This window comes from Ammodytes marinus (assembly GCF_949987685.1).
Source record: "Ammodytes marinus genome assembly, chromosome: 16".
NCBI classification, from domain to species: Eukaryota; Metazoa; Chordata; class Actinopteri; order Uranoscopiformes; family Ammodytidae; genus Ammodytes; species Ammodytes marinus.
In genome coordinates, this window is record NC_137220.1 from 10,503,488 (window position 1) to 10,522,386 (window position 18,899).

The 18,899-nt window shown below is 41.4% G+C and overlaps 1 protein-coding gene across 1 annotated transcript; it reads left to right on the top strand.

Annotated features, from left to right (window-relative positions):
• Window positions 1–1,012: 1,012 nt before the first annotated feature.
• On the top strand, window positions 1,013–17,122 carry cntnap1 (contactin associated protein 1; the record flags this gene model as incomplete). The annotated part of the gene is made up of 24 exons (XM_080044340.1): window positions 1,013–1,073; window positions 5,532–5,637; window positions 6,246–6,435; window positions 6,758–6,911; window positions 7,269–7,472; window positions 7,858–8,042; window positions 8,312–8,461; window positions 8,639–8,900; window positions 9,439–9,588; window positions 9,685–9,859; window positions 10,169–10,275; window positions 10,387–10,509; window positions 10,835–11,038; window positions 11,145–11,301; window positions 11,387–11,514; window positions 11,615–11,788; window positions 11,893–12,111; window positions 12,236–12,475; window positions 12,586–12,825; window positions 12,967–13,094; window positions 13,750–13,843; window positions 13,980–14,210; window positions 14,300–14,344; window positions 16,923–17,122. The coding sequence occupies 24 exons, from the start codon at window positions 1,013–1,015 to the stop codon at window positions 17,120–17,122; spliced, it is 3,927 nt and encodes a 1,308-aa protein (XP_079900466.1).
• Between the last annotated feature and the right edge of the window lie 1,777 nt (window positions 17,123–18,899).

Consider the following 18,899-nt stretch of genomic DNA (forward strand, 5'->3'; position numbering starts at 1 on the left):
CCTTTTTTATTTTGTGGTCAATGTGCCACCCATTGCTGCAAATCCCCCTCTGCCTAAGTCAGTCTCACCCCGCCCCCATCGCCCCTGTGTGTGTGTGTGTGTGTGTGTGTGTGTGTGTGTGTGTGTGTGTGTGTGTGTGTGTGTGTGTGTGTGTGTGCGTGCACGCAGGGATCTGAGTTCAGGCACAGCTGGCATCATCATCCTGTAACCTTTTCAGCTCTGGGAATATTTGTGAATGCACTTCCATGAACGTGGTTACCTGGACAAGGTCAGACAGAGAACACACAGAACTGTGCAGCCTGCTGGTCTGCTGCCATAGTCATTCTAATACAGGATATTAAGGACTTCAGTCCTATTTTGGTGCAGATCAGTGGCCATGGAGGACAAGTCTTCTTAACCGTCTCCTCACTAGCCTTGAAAAGTGTGCCAATGGACGATATGAGATGCCAGGACAGAAGAGAAGAGGAATACATATTTAATGCATTGGGGATATGATGCACAGCAGATGGAAAAGTATTGTTTTTGAGCAGTTCTACAAGACCTAATTGGAGATTGAAGACAACCTCATATTATTCGGAATTGTTTTGGAAAAATACTTTAGGACTGAAAAAGTTTTTCCCCCCTCCTCCCTTCCTCATGCAGCATCCAGACCCCTGCGGAAGGGACGCAACATAATCCCATTTCTACCTGGCATACAAACATTCACTGGTGAAGCACATTTACTAATATGTGCAAGGATCTCATGAAGCAGGAGCCACACCATTACCAGACGGCAGTGAATAAATCAAATTAAAGGATATAAAAGAAGAAGTGCGCGCTCTCGGTGAAGCGCAGCATCAGCACCAGCATCCGATGCGCGTCCCCGCCCCGGTAGAGGCTGCCCGACATCCCGGGAAGAGGAGTTGGAACGGCGCGAGTTAAAGTTGGGCCAAAAGGGGGTTGATAGGATGCTGCAGAACTATCTACGGTCCAATTAACATAGCCTAGCGGAGAAACGTGTCCTAAGTGAAGGATGACTTGCACAATACTGAGCATATGCCTCTTATTTTTGGGTTTTCAACATTGCTCATCACGTAAGTCTTGTAAAACATCATCTATTATCGGCAGCTAGAATATTATTAAAATATTTTAAAACTGTATATACATGCCTAATCTGCATAGTGTTTAGCGTCTGATATGCTTAAAAAAAAGTTTACAAGATAACATTCGGTAATAAGTGGAAAATACCACTGCAGGGCAAAATGTGGACCGAGGTGTTAGGATCTTTGAAGGGCAACACGCGGTGCGAGGAAAGCAGACATCCTTAAAACACAGATCATTATATTGAAATACTTGTCTTGGCTTTTGTTATTCTGGTAAAGCATTGTTTTGTGGGGATCACGCAAAAAAAGTGCAGAAGTAACCCGCATCGGTCCTGCAGGAGGTGCGCACGGCGATCCCCATCGCACTGAACTGTCTGCATTGCAGTGCTTTCGCTCAGCATGCACGCAAGTTTCTGCACCGTGTGGGTTCTATTCTCGACTTTAATGCAAAGCACGATGCTGCTTATGGTCTAATGTTTTGTGTGTTAGATAATAATCTCAACATGGCTTTTACTGTGTATGTTGTTGTATCTAAAAAATCCGCTGAACACGTTTTCAAAGTGGCGGTTGAGAGAGCACGCATGGCTCAGCGTCCTGACCGGGACCAGCCCACTGCAGTACTTTTTTTTTTGGGAAGCTTGTGTTTCCATCACCTTTCTGCACGCAGCCAGCGTGGAGCTACCTTGCAGGGAAATCATTACTCACTGCAACATCAATGAAGAACTCATGTGGCTGGTTTTAGTTGGACAGAGGTGGGGCTGTGTTTGGGGCTAAAATAGGTTTTGGGAAAGGTGCCATCTCCCCATCTATCATAGAGCTTCTATGCATATTAATAAGCTTACTGCGTGATGACCTCAGATGGTCTTACTGGTGTTGGTGTGACTGCAATCAACCCATACAGTGCATTGTTGACTTTTGATATCAGTGGGAGATCAGTGAAGAGGGATGCTATGTCATGTGACTTCTGGATAGTTTGATAATAGAAGTGAGAGCCACCACTGTTGGTAACATGTATCTGAGGATCAAACACAGCAGGACTAATTGATTCAAGACACAAGTTTAGCCATGTTACAGTATTATTTTACTGGGTTGTAATGTAAGAAGTTCCACTTGACTTTACTATTGTGCAACTTGCAGGCTACTCATTGTTGAAGGGTAATAACATTCCTATCAGGCATGGTGTTTTCATTTGATGATATTTTAAGCTTTTTGATGAACTTTCTTTGTAGATGTTGTCCTGCTGCATACAAGACAGCCCGTTCTTACTGGAAGCTCTATTACGTGATATGCTGGGAAGTGAACAGGAAAGACTGTAAACCATATTGGGTTATAAAATGATAACTGGTAAATTGGGGGCCTGTTTGTACTTTACTGCAGGCCCGGCTAACTGTATATGCTGTGTGGAAGTGCATGGTGGAGCTGTGCCAAATTAAAATGGAGCCTCAGATCCCAGATCACAGTGCCCCAGACTTGGGTGGAGCTGATAATGGCCCTGTGAGGTGTGTCCCTGTGTGTGTGTGTGTGTGTGTGTGTGTGTGTGTGTGTGTGTGTGTGTGTGTGTGTGTGTGTGTGTGTGTGTGTGTGTGTGTGTGTGTGTGTGTGTGTGTGTGTGTGTGTGTTGTGTGTGTGTTTGAAATAGGTAGGATGTTATCCATATGCAGCCCTGTGCATTTTGTCACAGACTGTTTGGTCCATGTGAGGGGAATTAATATATAAGGAGGGGCTAGTTGCTTAGCTGTTTTGATTTTTCAGATTTTTGAGAACTGAATTTAAGCATGAATGTGATTATGATGTGCTGCATTGTTTGTGTTCTTATACTTGGCAGTTGTCAGACACCACCCACTGGGAGGCCTGCTTAAGCATGAATTAATTATTAAAGCACCCTTAACAGAACACGCTATACATTTTGGTCACTACCCATATGGACTGTTCTTTTGCAATTTTTATTCAAATTAAATGTGAATGGCATTTGCATTCAGGTGACATCTGCAGACTTAATAAATGTACAATATTTCCGTCAGAATCCTCAGCTGCAACGCACCATAAGCCAGTGACAGCCAGAGGGAGTGCTTCTCTGCATGTATGTAAGCAGCAGTGGTGATGTGTCAGCCCAGACAGACCTGCCTTCACATGCAGCAGACTGATGATTCAGCAAAAGTGCTGCTATAGAGCTCCACACACACAGCCATACTGTTCCTCACAGCACCTAAATGATAAATGGAGAAAGAGGCTACACTGTGTGGTGCAGTGAAGGGAGGGGGGGGGGGGCAGGATCACAGGGAGAGGGGTGAAAACCTGGAGACTGGATACTCTGCACAGCTTTCAGGTTTAAGCTTTAGCTACTGCAACATGACGACGCCCAATTGAGAAGAGAGCGGCTTAGAGAGAGAGAGAGAGAGAGAGAGAGAGAGAGAGAGAGAGAGGAAGAGAGAGAGAGAGAGAAGTAAAAAATAGAAAGATTATTATTAGCGCAAGTGTGAAGTAATGGGACGCAGTGTGGGAGCAAGACAGAGTGCATGATTTTTGGGAGCTGGGATGGAGATAAAGAGATAGGACTCGGGAGTGCAGAGAAGAAGACAGACTGAATGGATGGGTGGGGGTGTGCGTGACTGTCTTGCCGTAGGGAGGAGCTGAGTGGCTAAGTGGCCTGGGTTAACCTGCTGCAGTCTGACTCTGTGATGGTATTGCTCTCCACATTTAAAGTCGAATTCCTTTTCTTTTACCACTAACTGAGGAGTCAAGACAAATCGATAAACATTAGTCCATTAAAAGCAATTGTGCCTGTTTAATTGAAGCACAAAAGCACTTCTCAATATATATATTTTGAATAGCCATTTGAGCAGTGGATCACTTGAAATGACATGGTGGTAATGGACCATATATCTGATATGGATCAGCTGCAGTATAGCCGGGATTTCTATATGACGATGTGGTGAGAAAGCCTCGGGAGGCAGACAAAGTCAAGGTCACATTTCCTTTGCTCAGCACATTTCCTCCACCTGAATGGGCAGTGTGTCCTTGCACAAAAGGTAACAGAACTCCTGCTCATGTGACTAACACATTTTTACCAGATGAGTCAGAAAATGGCACCCTGGCTGTTTAATAGCTCAAGCATAATTCACGTGATTCTGCAGGATATGATCATTTAGTCTTCTGCTCCCTAGCAGTTATTTATAATGTTTAGTGTTGTACCCTTCCCCATCTGCAGTATGCATACTAATTCTGCAACAGTCTATTGGCCTTTTCTCCAGTGATTTCTCTACCTGTGAGATTGTAAGAACAGGAATTACACTTCCATAACTCCTGTTTAAACGATCCCAAATGTTAAGAGAGGATCACACTGCTAAGGGAAGGAGAGGAAGGAAAGATTGGAACCGCCTATATTTAGTTTACTATCTATTTTTGTTTGCCCTGTACACATTGAGATTGAAACATTCAAGTGTGTGCCTACCTTCATATTGAAGTAAAACCCACTCCATCTATATTTCTTAGCCTATCTATATGAAATATCCTGAGAGTATTAAAGTGCATACTTTGGCAGTTAAAATGAGACAGTGTTTCTCTTGCAGCTCGAGGTGAGGGCATCACGCATTTATCCTCAGCAGTGACACAAGCAAGATTAGGTAGAATTACGGCCTGTTCTAATAGCCATTGGCTGGGGAGCGAGGCTGAGCAGATGGGTGATGGTCCTATCAGTCTAATATATGCGGAATAGCAAAGCCATAGAAAGGCAATGCAGAAGTCTCAGTTTTTGCATGCAAATGCCCAGGTATTACACAGAAACATACAGACATGCTGGCACTGACAGGCACATAGGCACACCCACTAAAACATTCATGTGACGCTGCAAGATTTCTATTCTGCCTCTGTTACACTGAAGGACACAAGACCAGACCCATGAATGTATTCTTTTGAAAAAGGTTGGGGGAGTTATGTAACTGCATGGCATTTACCATAGTTTATCTCAGGGGGATTGTGCATCAGTAGCTGTCTCACACTGTATTTTGCTGCTAGTTCCATGCAATCTGTGAAGAAATGAAGATGCAAATATGATGCACCCTTAGAGAATATCAGGAGAGTTAGATAAATGTATAAGTCTTGGTCCACCACCTTACAAAGAAGTTATTTAGGGACTGTCCTTTGGACCGTGGAATATGAATGTGTGACTTCAGTGTCTGATGTGTACCTTTACCAGCAGGTAGACCAAAGAAGTTTGTGCTACGCTTTGAATTTAATGAGATTGACCCGGCCAAATTTGTAATTTATGTCACATGGAGCATGCTAGCCTCTAATTAACCTCCAACTGGTCTTTTATTATCAGGCTGCGCAGCTGTGCCAGTCTTTGTTGCCCGGAATTGCGTCATTTTGAAAGCGATGTGTGAGTTCTGCTTTATTTGAAGTTCCTTTTTAATAACTCCTGTCCTTGTGTCTTCTTTATTGTTTCTGCAGAGGAATGTGTTGATCCACTGGTCTCCAGCCTCTATGCCTCCTCATTCCTGGCCTCCTCCAGATATAACTTTCTTTACTCTGCCAATTTTGCCAAATTGTATGGTAAGTATGATTTCACACTTACATTCATTTTACTGACCTTTCGAATAGCACAAGTATTGCATTTATCATAGCAGGAAAAGCCCACATTCATAAGGATTCTTGTCTACTCCAACACAGAAATGTTATTAGTTATGCTTTTGTTTTCAGGCCAAAATGCCAATTGTTAAAAAGAGCTATTCCCACAGTTGCAAAACAACAAAACAACAACTGCAGTATTGATATGCTACACTCAGAATTGTTAACTCCCTAAACACCTTGGAGATCTTAAAAAAATAGATGCATTCTACTTTCACTATAGTACAGAAATGAGAACAATTCTGATACATCTGAAAACTTCCTTGTTAGTAAGCTAACATATATGGACATACAGTATAAATAATTGGCCCCAATTAAGTTTGCATTATATTTGGTAAACTTCAAAATGATCAATGATTGTACAGTTCTAGTCAAAACAGTGCCTCAGTAGACCTCCCAACCCCAAATATGACTGAAGGGTAAAATGGTGGCTATAAATTACAGGTTCAATCGCTTTGGTCATGATTTTCATCTCTGTCCAACTGTAACTGTCAATTCCATCAATCAAATTCCTCCCTCCTTCCCCTCCTCAGGCAGCAGTGGCTGGTCGCCATCTCCCAGAGACAGGCAGCCATGGCTTCAGGTCGACCTGGGCAGGAAGTATCGACTGCAGGCCATCGCCACCCAGGGAACCTTCAACTCATATGACTGGGTCTCCAAGTACACCCTGCTGTATGGGGACCGACCAGACTCCTGGACACCATACATCATGATAGGAGGAAACTCTGTAGGTGTCTCAGACAGCTTGTGTTTTTGGCTCTTTGGGATTGTTTTTAAACAATGAAAGGTGCTTTACAAATAAAATGTTTTTTAATTGAGGGTGAGGATTAACTAGTCAAATGTAATCTTCACAGCCGATTTTGCAGCCAGTGGGTGCTCCGTTATAGCTGTTGTCGCTGGCACCGAAACAAAGAGAGCAAAGCATATTATCTCCCTCAAAGCTAATCTCATCATCACTTAATATCCAGTGTCCTAATAAGGCGTTAGCACCAAATGCAGTGACTCAATAACTCCCTCGCCCCTCCTTCCCGGTTTCATCTGTTTTGCAGACGCTGCCTGGAAACTGGAATTACTATCAGATCAAGAGGAATGTCTTCCATTACACCTTTACTGCTAAACACATTCGTCTGCTTCCTCTGGCGTGGAACACAGAGAACGGAGGGAAGATCGGCGTGAGGCTGGAGCTGTTTGGCTGCCCTTATGGTAAAAATGACTGATGGACGCTAGGGATTTACCACCTCTGATTCACATCCAGGGACATTCGACAATCCCAGTGTTTAATAACGTTTGATAATATGACAAGATCTCAGTGCTAAATATTCCACCATATGTTCTTATTAAATACTGTGAGTAGCTAAGCTAAGTATCACCTAATTCATATGAGTGGACATCATACTAGCTAAATGCCCAACACATCTGAAAAGTTCCAGGAAAATCTTTCCGTGTAGCATTTTCTCATATAATCCTCATAAACCCTAAATCAAATCTCAAATCATCTCTCATCTCAATTATCTGAAGTGCTTTTGGAAATATTGAATCTATTTTGAAATGTCTCTGCAGATTCCTATGTGCTACAGTACAACGGGGACGACTCAGTGGTGTACATGTTCCCAGGAAAGAGGTCCCGTACACTACAGGACCATATCGCCATAAACTTCAAGACTCTGGAGCAGGATGGTCTACTGTTACACAGTGAGGGCATTCAAGGAGACCTCTTCACCCTGGAGCTCAAGAGAGGCCGTCTTCTCTTACACATCAGCCTAGGTACAACAAAGGTTGTTTGTTCGACTAATACAGTTGAAAATATTGTGAGGGTGCTTGTAACACTGCACAATAAGGTACCCAAAAATGTGTGGGTGCCCACAGTGCAATGCATCATAAAGTTGAAATTTACGGTAGGGATCTTGTTGTAGGGATTACGGTGAAAAACAATATTGGAAATATGTGACAATGACATCCATGTTTCTAAGAAAGAAGCAGGCTTTTCTTAATCCTGCAATAAAGCCAAGTTGTCAGTCACATTTCAGGTTGGATTGTTATTGACAGGAGCTGTTAAAACATCTTCTCTCATTTTTACATTACTTAGATGCCAATTTCGGTGTGTTGTCCTTATTGTAACTTCCTCTTGTCCGCACCCTCTCTTTTTCAGGAAGCAGTGTAGTACACAAAGTAGATGGTCGAATCACACTGACTGCTGGCAGCCTTCTCGATAATCTACACTGGCACTATGTCACCATCATCCGCGTTGGTCGGCAGGTCAACTTCACGGTAGACAGTCACTCGGTCTCAGCCATCTGTAAGGGAGAGTTTACACACCTGGATCTGGATACAAAGGTATGAACAGATCAAACCTATATGTACTGTATGTTATATGTAAACGGAAGGGTTAAAATAATAGTAAAGGAAACAATCATTGCTTTATCGAATGATACTTCCAAATGCATTTTAATTACAACTTGAAGGCAATTCTTTCTTCATATTCATTACAAGCCATCGTAAATCCAATGAGCTTTGAATGCTAAAGTCTTGCTTTTTTCTATGTATTTGCCAATACATTTTAAGGTCACAGCAATGTCTGAGTGTCTTAAATCCTCTTTTTCTAGTTATACGTAGGAGGCGTCATAGAGCAAAATTTGCCTCACCTGCCCACCACACCAAACTTCCGTGGTTGCCTGGAGAACGTCTTCATCAATGACGTTAACATCATCTACAAGGCTAAGAGAGAGGAAGATGACATCCGCATCCCGCGAAAGGTATGGCATATAAAACAGCATATACCATTATACAGCTTTCCAGTAATCATATCATTATTTCTGATGATGTTATAAAAAAATAATCCCCACTGTTCCATGCTCACAATGCAATAAACATGAGAGGAAACGATCTCACCGTAACTAATAACGTCTGATTCTTTCATTTGTTCTCCTCAGAAAAAGATGCATTATGCATGCAGGGACATGTTGATGAAACCAATGACCTTTGCTGGGCCCAACAACTACCTGCAGGTACCGGGCTTCTTCAGGAGGCCTCGTATGTTTGTCAAGTTTAAGTTCCGCTCATGGGACTACACAGGGCTGCTAATGTTCACGCGATTTGCCGATGACCTGGGTGCCCTTGAGCTGGGCCTAAGCGAAGGACAGATCAACGTCACTATATTCCAGCCAGGCAAGAAGAAACTCCAGTTTGCAGCAGGTGGGCTTAATGCATTGTTTTTGGCTGGACAAGTATGAGAGAAATTTAAACATATAGGATATGTTTGCTAAACCACGCTAAAGTTACTGTGGCTTAGCCTCCTTTATGCTATATTATTATGTGGCCTGTAAAGCTTTTCATTATGTGTGGCACATATACAGTTGTAAAGGTGGTTAAAAGGATTTTCACAGACCTGTTAACGTTTACAGATAAACACATTATTAAGACATTTCTCACCACTTTTGTTCTTGTGTTTTTTGTTTTGCAAAGGGAAAAAAAGACACCAACCTACAAACTCAGTAGATTGAGTACCCCATTATAACCAGTACCTATAGCTCTTACAATCCTATGCACATTGTTTCAGCATGTGTAGAAATACAAAGTCCTGCAATGCCTATGGTTTACAAACTTATGATTGGAATAATCATGTTTCGGGGTCGGGGTAAATTCTGGATGATTGTTATATATTCTTCCTGTGATATCTATACTGAATTTGACTGTAGAAACATTGCATGAAAGGCATTTCTCCAATTTCTAGGATACAGGTTGAATGATGGTTACTGGCATACAGTGGATCTGGCAGCCAGAGACAACCTGCTGACTCTCACAATTGATGAGGAGGAAGGCTCTCCACTAAAGATCACCAACCCTTTCACAATTCGTACAGGCGACCGCTACTTTTTTGGGGGTGAGTTGATGACAAAAAACAGGTGTTGATAACTCCAGAATTTTTTTTTTCTAAATCTATACCTTACATACATACGTTTTTCTTTCTGCACTCAAGGTTGTCCGAAAACCAATAACACGATAAGGAAGTGTGAGACCAAGCTGAACCGCTTCCATGGTTGCATGCAGCATATCTTCATAGACAACGAACAGCTTGATATCGACATTATTCTGCAGCGACAGTGGGGACGCTATGCTGAACTGTTGTTGGGCACATGTGGCATCACTGACAGGTAATAAATATCACCTACTACATGTTGCAAGAAGTGCAAATAATTTAATTAATAGCGGGAAAAGTTGCAAAAGAACACAGACAAATATGGCATTTCAAAACTAGTCTAAAGAATGAGACATTACTTCTTTAGAGCTGATGGCATTCAACACCTCATGGTTAGTTTCCCCTCATCAAACCTCATCTGAAAGCTCACAACAAAATATAAATAGAGAACGTAGAGAATGTGGAAATGAATGAAAATAAATGATACACAAGTCTCAATTTTGTTACATAAAAATATTAAGTGTAGCCATATCCTTTGCTACAGATGTAATCCAAATCCATGTGAACATGAAGGCAGATGCATCCAGTCCTGGGATGACTTTATCTGCCTGTGCGAGAACACCGGCTATAAAGGAGAAGTGTGTCACATGTGTAAGTGTCAGCTAGTAATCTTGTCATTGTAATAAGTGTTCCTTTACAGTTCATTACACTTGACCCATGCCATATTTACTCCTTATAATGAGAAATTGATTTCTTGAACAGCGGTTTATAAAGAATCATGCGAGGCGTACAGACTCAGTGGCAAGTATTGGTCTGGAAACTACACCATTGATCCTGATCTCAGCGGACCGCTGAAACCATTTGAAGTGTACTGCAAAATGAAGTGTAAGTAATACGTGTCACACTAATAAAAAGCAGCTTCATCAGGATTGGGTCCAGTGTTTGTTCGATTTCTCTGTGGGTTGTGAATGAAAAGTTGGAAAGCAAAAAGTCATGTTATGATATTTCTGTTATGAGACATGTGTACTGCTATAGGTTCAGTTTGTCTTTGTCTGTGTGAGTGTTGTATAAGTATACATGTTCTTAACTACTAACTGTGTGCCTCTTTGATGACATAAATTATTCTCATTTTTCTTACAATATTGTTCCCTCTATCCGTCCTTTTAATATTTAATCACAGTGAGCTATATATGTTATTCCTTTTCCACAGCATACAAGGCTTGGACAGTAATTTTGCATGACCGCGTGGATGGTACCAAGGTGACTGGGAGTTCAATAGACCGGCCGTATATAGGGAACGTCAACTACTGGAACGCCTCTTGGGATGAAGTCACTGCTTTAGCCAACACGTCCATGTACTGTGAGCAGTGGATCGACTACTCCTGCTACAAGTCCCGTCTCCTCAACACCCCCAGTAAGTGTGGACTATAAGTCAGTTCATTCATTTGGCAGTGCGGTCCTGGAAAACAAGAAAGGACACTTAAATCACTCACTAACACAACATTTATTTCTCAAAATAGATGGGAGACCTTTTGGTTACTGGATCGGTCGTAACAATGTGAGTCACTACTACTGGGGTGGAACATTCAGAGAGGTTAAAAAGTGTGGCTGCGCTATCAACCAAACCTGCACCGATCCCAAGTTTCAATGCAACTGTGATGCTGACTATAGACAATGGTGAGACGGACGCATTGTGCAGGTTTAGTTTGTATGTGTGTGACAATGAGGATGAAGTCTCAACATCCCCAATGTGGCTTTTCAGGTACTCGGATAAAGGCTACTTGGACTACAGAGACCATCTGCCTGTGAGGAGGGTGGTAGTGGGGGACACCAACAGGACCGGTTCAGAGGCCAAATACACCGTTGGTCCCCTCCGCTGCCATGGCGACAGTGAGACTAAATATTATGGATTGTGCTCAGGGTTTTTTAAGTGTTGTTGAAGGGTAGAAATGTATTTGTTCATATATATATATGTCAATGTTTTTCATAGGAAACATTTGGAACACTATTTCCTTCACAAAGCCAACCTACATAACCTTCCCCACCTTCAGACCTGGCTCCAGCGCTGACATCTCCTTCCACTTCAAAACCTATCGAGACCACGGCGTCTTCTTGGAGAACTCTGACGACCAACTTCGAAATTTCATACGGATAGAGTTGAATTGTGAGTTGATTCTGTTGTCCTGCTCATATTACTTAAAGATGTATTGAAGAACTGCTTTAAGTTTTTTATTTGTCTTCTGTCTTCTGTCCTCTTTTCTCCTCCAGCCACCCGTCACCTTTTGTTTGTATTTATGGTTGGCGACGGCATCGTAAATGCAACTCTAAAATCCCCTGTGCCTCTCAATGACAATGAGTGGCACTTCGTTCAGGCCGAAATTAATGTGAAGCTTGCCCGGATCAAGGTTGATTATCAGCCTTGGGCTGTTACCCGGTTTCCAGGTCAGACCTTCGTCACCATGCAGTTTACACATCCTGTCCTAGTAGGTAGGTTTCCTGAGGTGAACTTCTGACATTTGGAATTCAAATTGACTTATAAATACAGTACATGTTATTTGTCCTTGTTTGTCTGAAGATGAATTACCACTGATAAAGCTTTTCTTTGAATTAGGTGCTGCCAACCGCACCCTGAGAGCTTTCTTGGGGTGTATGCGAGGGTTACGAATGAACGGTGTTCCAATTGATCTGGAGAGCAAAGTCAATGAAGAACAGGGTATAAGGAGGAACTGCACTGGACAGTGTCTTAATGCTACCATACCATGCCGAAACAGCGGGCAGTGTATGGACGACTACGCCTCCTACTACTGTGACTGCAACAACACAGCTTTTGATGGTTTCTACTGTCATTTAGGTGCGGTCATATATGTTTCACTGGAGCCCTGGCAAAACCTTCACATATAACTGAAATCTTCTGCAGCAATACTGATGTAGATATCTAATTCCACATTGATCTTTTCTAAGACATCGGAGCGTACTTTGAGATCGGCTCGTGGCTGAGATACAACGTACGAAAGAAGCCTGTGACGGACGAAGCAGCATGGGCCAACTGGATAGACCCACACTACGACAACTTCAGCCTGGGCTACAACGACACAGCAGATGACATAGAGTTCAGCTTCAGCACCGTTCACACGCCAGCCGTGTTGCTCTACATCAGCTCCTTTGTCCAAGACTACATTGCTATCATCCTCAAGACTGATGGTAGGAGAAACTCAGGAAAAAATTGTCTCTGAATATAAAAGCCGGGACCAAAATGACATTTATAGGGCAGCATAGTTGTTATATATGCAGTTATTCATCCAAACCACGTATGCTATTGACGTTTTTTCCTCTCTCCCACAGGTAGTGTAGATCTGAGGTATAAACTTGGGCTCATAACACACAAGTACCAGCTGACAAACCGAAACCTGGCAGATGGATACCCCCACTATGTCAATATAACCAGACACAACCGAACCATCAAAACACAGGTTCTTGCTCTCACTGTTTGTGCATCCATTCAACGATGTTTAACCTGAAGACCTCTCCAAAGTAGCCTACAGCCTAATTTTCTTTAAATTACAAAAAAACTGTGATTCATGAATTTCGAAACATCTTGGTTGGTTTCACATTTTTGGGAGTGTGCTTATTTGCGTAGGCCTACTTGCTGAGAGTTAAATAGGATTGACAGAATTGGAAACAGAGGGAAGCCACTAGCCTGGATGTAAAGCTAATTAGCTAATTACTCTCAGCTCACTAGGTGGATTTTGTCAAATTTGTACAGACATTTGCCAGACTACCTGTTTCCCTTTGTTTCCAGACTTTATGCTAAGCTAATCGGCTGCTAGCTGCTTCATATTTACCATACAGAAATTTAGACAGTGCAAATATTCTCATCTAACTCTTGGTAAGAAAGCGAAAAAGACTAATTTTGCAAGTGTTTATCATAGAAAAATGTGATAATCCTTTAAATCAATAATGACTTCCATATACAATGCAGATGTGTATTTTCTCACAGTAAAAACAAATGTAACTTTTTCAAAATGAGTTCTGTTTGTGCTATTGAAGTTATTTATATATTTTCCTTTCATGAATCAACTCCCTTCCTGTAAATATGAAGTGTTATTTATTGTGCTTTGCCCACAGGTGGATTTCATGGAGCCCATAGTGGAAAAGATTACCTTGGTGGAGGACGCCAGGTTTGATTCTCCCAAGTCCATGTTCCTGGGCAGAGTGATGGGTAAATATCTCATTTACCACTTGTTGATACTAACATGTTGCCTTATTTTATCATGTTGCTGCCAATATTTATAATACATTCATTATTTTAAGAGAAAACATTGTTGACCTTTTATCGTTTACGTCTACTCTCTCAGAGGTTGGTGACATTGACTATGAGATCCAGAGGCACAATGCCCCAGGCTTTATAGGCTGCATATCTGGGGTGAGATACAATGTTCATGCCCCTTTAAAGGCCTTCTTCCGTCCAAATGAAACGGACCCTCCGGTAACGACACAAGGCTACGTCTCTGAGTCCAACTGTGGCGCCTTCCCTCCAATTCACGGTTATGTACCATGGGAGGTAGACCCCTGGTTTACCACCATAGGTGAGTTTGTTTGTCCCATAATGCATCAGTGCAAAAACAGATTGTTTTTGTTGTGTTCAACCACCTATTTCTGTACCTCTCGCTTTCAGAATATATTTATCTCCACGATGACCTGGGACTGTTTTGGATAACATGTAAGATCTATTTTTCCTTATTCTTGAATACTCTCTGATAAAATGTTGCCCTGTCTACATAAATAGTGCATATTTGCCTTGATTTTGAATAGCTGCTTTCAAAAAATGACCAGAGATGTGACAGTAGAAGTTTATTTAGCTCATTTTGAAGCAATGATTCTCCCCCTCATTCTATTTCACTCACTTATTCCCTGCTGTCCCAGATGACACAAATCAACAGTTTGAAATTCTTTTTCCTTTTTTCCTAAAATCCTCTTATCTTAAATTAGAGCAGGGTTGTCAGATTCCAGTGTGGGCTTTTGAGTGTTTATTCAAGAGTCTGAGCCCACGTTCAAATTAATTACATGTAGGACAAAATGAAAAAACCTACTTAGAGAAAAATAAAGCAGACGTTTCTAACCATTACTATTATACTGAAGATTATATTTGATTCCTTTCAGTTTAGGTCAGATTACATTTTTAATCCACTTGAGTATAAGATTTAGTCAGTGGAAAAGACCTAGAGATATTAACATATTTTTATATATTATCGGATATACAGAACTGAAATCACGAAACTAAGGCTGAAATGTGAAAAATATGTTTTTCTCTGTGTATGTGTCTGGATTTCTGGAAAACGTTAATATTGAATATACTTCTTCACTTATTTAATCCCCACGATAACTCTGCACCTTATTACCAAAGGGAATGTTCAATGCTGAGAGACTAGATTAACTGTTTGCAGTGTGGTATTACTCATGATGGAAAAACAAATAGAACAGGTCCCTGTGATGAGCAGAGGAGGCTGGAGCCTTAGGATTAAGCTGCAGCACAGAGTCCCTCGGCTCCATCCCTGTCTGAGACCTTTACCGGATCAGCTATATTTAGTCTGCATGGGCCCGGCTTAGTGTTCATCATTGATAGATGCTCCTGCTTAATAGATCATTCAGATTCAGAGCTATTATGCTAATGCGGGGCATAAGTATGTCATTAAAGATTGGTGCGCCATTCAGGCATCCCAACAATGTGACCCCCTGGTTATTAAACATTATCTCTATCTGAAATATGGCCCAAGATGTAATGGTTATGACCCATGATACATTTCTGTTACACCACTTAATTTAAATGTAGTCACTAAAACAAAATGGCAAATTGTACCGTTGAACAAATTCAAACACATTTTGTTGGGACAACATGACTGATTAATTTTGCTTCTCTAAGCTTAGTGTTAGGTGCTGTTTGTCTTTTAAACAGCATCTATAGTCATGAATTAGTAGTATGAATCTTAAAGGGCTGAGGCTTTCTCTAGCATGCATTGGCAGAAATGCTGGGGAACACTGTGTGCATTTTGCCAGTTGAGATGATTACACAGTTGACACAACGTCAAACAAACACACACCTACAGGCAGTTACATGTCTTCAGCTCAACTGACCTGCATGTGACAGGAAACCCAAACAAGTGCAGGGGGGACATTTAAACTACACGTTGCCTGAAGTGTCACTATGTATTATGAAGCAACAGCTTGAACTGCACAGTAGAACTGGTTATAGGTGCCAAGGCTGACAGGCATCTGGTCTGAGTCACAGTTTTATAAAACATGATGTGACCACATTACAAATCCAGGAGTCATTTTGAAATAAATATCACATTGATAGCTGTTGGAAATAGAACATTAGTGGGTGTCCAGGTCTGATCCTAACATATTAGTCATGCCTTCGTAATGTGCAGGTTAGATTACTACACCTCCTTTTTCATAGAACTCCTAACTGAAACTTCTCATAGACTGCAGCTAAATCAAAATGCCCAGATGTCAAAAACCCCTGCTGGCTACCTTAGATCCTTTCCTGATATACAAGTCCTGGTTCCACGGTGTATATGAGATAATGCTCTCAATTTAAGAAACCCAGCAGACCTCTCACATCACAAAGCACCAAGAGAGCCCACTCTGGGGAGACTGCATTCAGTATTTATAACCCAAAAATATGGCCCAGCTAGTCTGGTATTCTGAGACTTGCACTCGATCTGAGGTTATTTTTAATCAGTCTGTGATCGTTTTTATAATCACAGATGTTATGTATCATTTCTTTCTCTTTTGCTGTTTAATACTTTTTAAAACTTTTCTAATTTTCTTTCCATCTCATTGACATATCTCTCCTTTTCTTTCCTTGTGCAAAGCACTTTGAACTGCGTTTGTATGAAAAGGTGTAATACAAATAAACTAAAAAGAAAATAACATGAGCATGATACGTTGGCTGTACACAAAATTAAGAAAAAAGCTTCCAGAATTTGACTTTAATAAACAGGAAAGCAAAGAAAAAAAATCTTAGATAGTAAATACAAAGCAGATAGCGTCAAACATATACAAGATAGTGGAAATCAGTCACAGCAGCCACAGCTGTTGTAGCTATTCTGTGGGCAGTTAGGGCGGACTAACTGCATAATATCAGACCTGTATTCACCCACACCTACAGTTTGGCTGATATGATGTAATGGTGAAGCAATACAAATCCAATCAAACTGTTCCTCAGTGTTTCTGGGAGCACCTCATTACTCATTGTGTTGCAGCCTAAGTCTGACTGTGCTATTTCTGCCCCGTAGTCATTGTCATCCTGGCGCTGATTCTTCTCTTCGGAGGCCTGTACACCATCTACATCTACGCGTATCAGCAGAAGGGAAGCTACCGCACCAATGAACCCAAGATGCTGGATTCGCCCAGCAGCGCCAGGCCTCTGACCGAAACCCTGAGGAGAGAGAAAAAGAACCTACCAGAAATCGAAGAGGAGTTCAGGAGCGACTAGCATCACAGGGACAATTTGGGACCGTGGGTGGGGTTTTGACTAGGGGTTTGGGCAGAGGGAAATAGCACTTACAACAACCACAGATACCTGTATTAAGTTTAATTTTCTTATTCTTACTTTTTGTTAATTTTTTTAAAATGATATTTTAGTTTGTGTTCCTTTTCCCCGGTTCAGTGGGATCTGATGTCTGGTGCTTTACATAGTAGATATTTTGGGTTAAGGTTAAAAAGTTCACATCGAGCCCCCATGTTGTGTGAGTAGCCAACACGTCTCACACTGTATTGCAGGGTGAAATACTGAAGTGCCTCATCTGAGCAAGCTTGATCTGAAGTTATCATATAGCTTATTCAGATAGAGTTTAGATTTGACACTGTGGGAACAGGATTTTAAGGGGATGTCTAATTACAGTTGGAACATCAGTTTAAAGTCTTCAGGCTTTTATTGATTGCTTTATTTATTTCTGAGCCACTTTTGAGACCGACTAAAGCTACCAATATCTTACTGTATAGATTTATCGCCATCCATGATATGTCCTTTGATGACAATCTCTCGCGGAGCCATTTTTGACATAACAGCTCATAAACCGTCTGGGTTTGTCAGCAGTGAGCATCATCTGATAGCTGCTGAGCTGAACCAGTGCAACAAAAATCAAGATCGCTGAAGAAAAAATATGTTCATAAATAATAACAACCAACCGACGATAGAACGCACTGAAAAGCATGGAGCTTTGAGATGTTAAGCTAATGAGATACATATAAAGATTGTTAAAGGTATATACGCTTATATTGTTGTATCGCAGCCTATAACAGTGCATTACCTATACAGAATGGCACATGTAAGTGGTTCAGATGTTTTGCCATAGCGTCAGTAGATAGCAGCTTTGCCGATCGCAGTATGCTCAGAACACATTCTCAACTATAAGGCTTTGGAAAAGAGAGTGTGAAGATAATATGTTCCTCTAGGTGTGAGAGCGAACAGACTGTTGGTGTTACTGCAGAATAGAAACAGGAGTTGAGGTGATGAAGCTCGCCAAGGACAGGGTTACTTAAATATCCAAGTTCTTATTCCTTCTGTCTTACTACTGGTTGCTCATATATTGTGGTCAAGTTTCCAATGGCTAGGTGCTGCAGATTGTTTGACACGGCAGACTTCTCCGCCTGTCTTTGTCAGTAATACAAAATAATGCGTCTTCTCACAATCCTTTCATTTCGAATATATAAAATAATCATCTTTCAGAAAACAACTGCTCCCAATGGTTATGTGAGGACGCATACATATAAACACACATGCACACACACACAATACCAAATGTACAGAGGACCACACAAGTGTAAATGCTAATCTTTTACTCTAACTGACACGGCTTGAAATTAGTTTTTTTTTTTGCATTATGCTGTAGGGCAGTAGTTCACCATGCTGTCATCGCTGCTGGTGCTTGTTTAGCTGCTTTCAGTGGAAAGTTCAAAATTATATAGTTAAAAAGAAATTTCATCCATTGCAACCAAAGCTTATAGGGCTATCATCACTCACCACAGCTCTCCTTAATAGTAAAGCACTATTGTGTATGTGAAAAAAAAACATTGAAAAGAATAACATTTGAAACATATTAGCTATGCATATGTAGAGCATGACCGCACCTTGCAGTAAACATGCAATAATATGAGCTTCTTTCAGCCACCAATGATGTTGATGCCTCAGTTTAATTTGCAGATGCACCATAGCAAGTAGGATGTATTGAGTGTATACGTGAATATATGAATAATGTGTTAAGCGACTT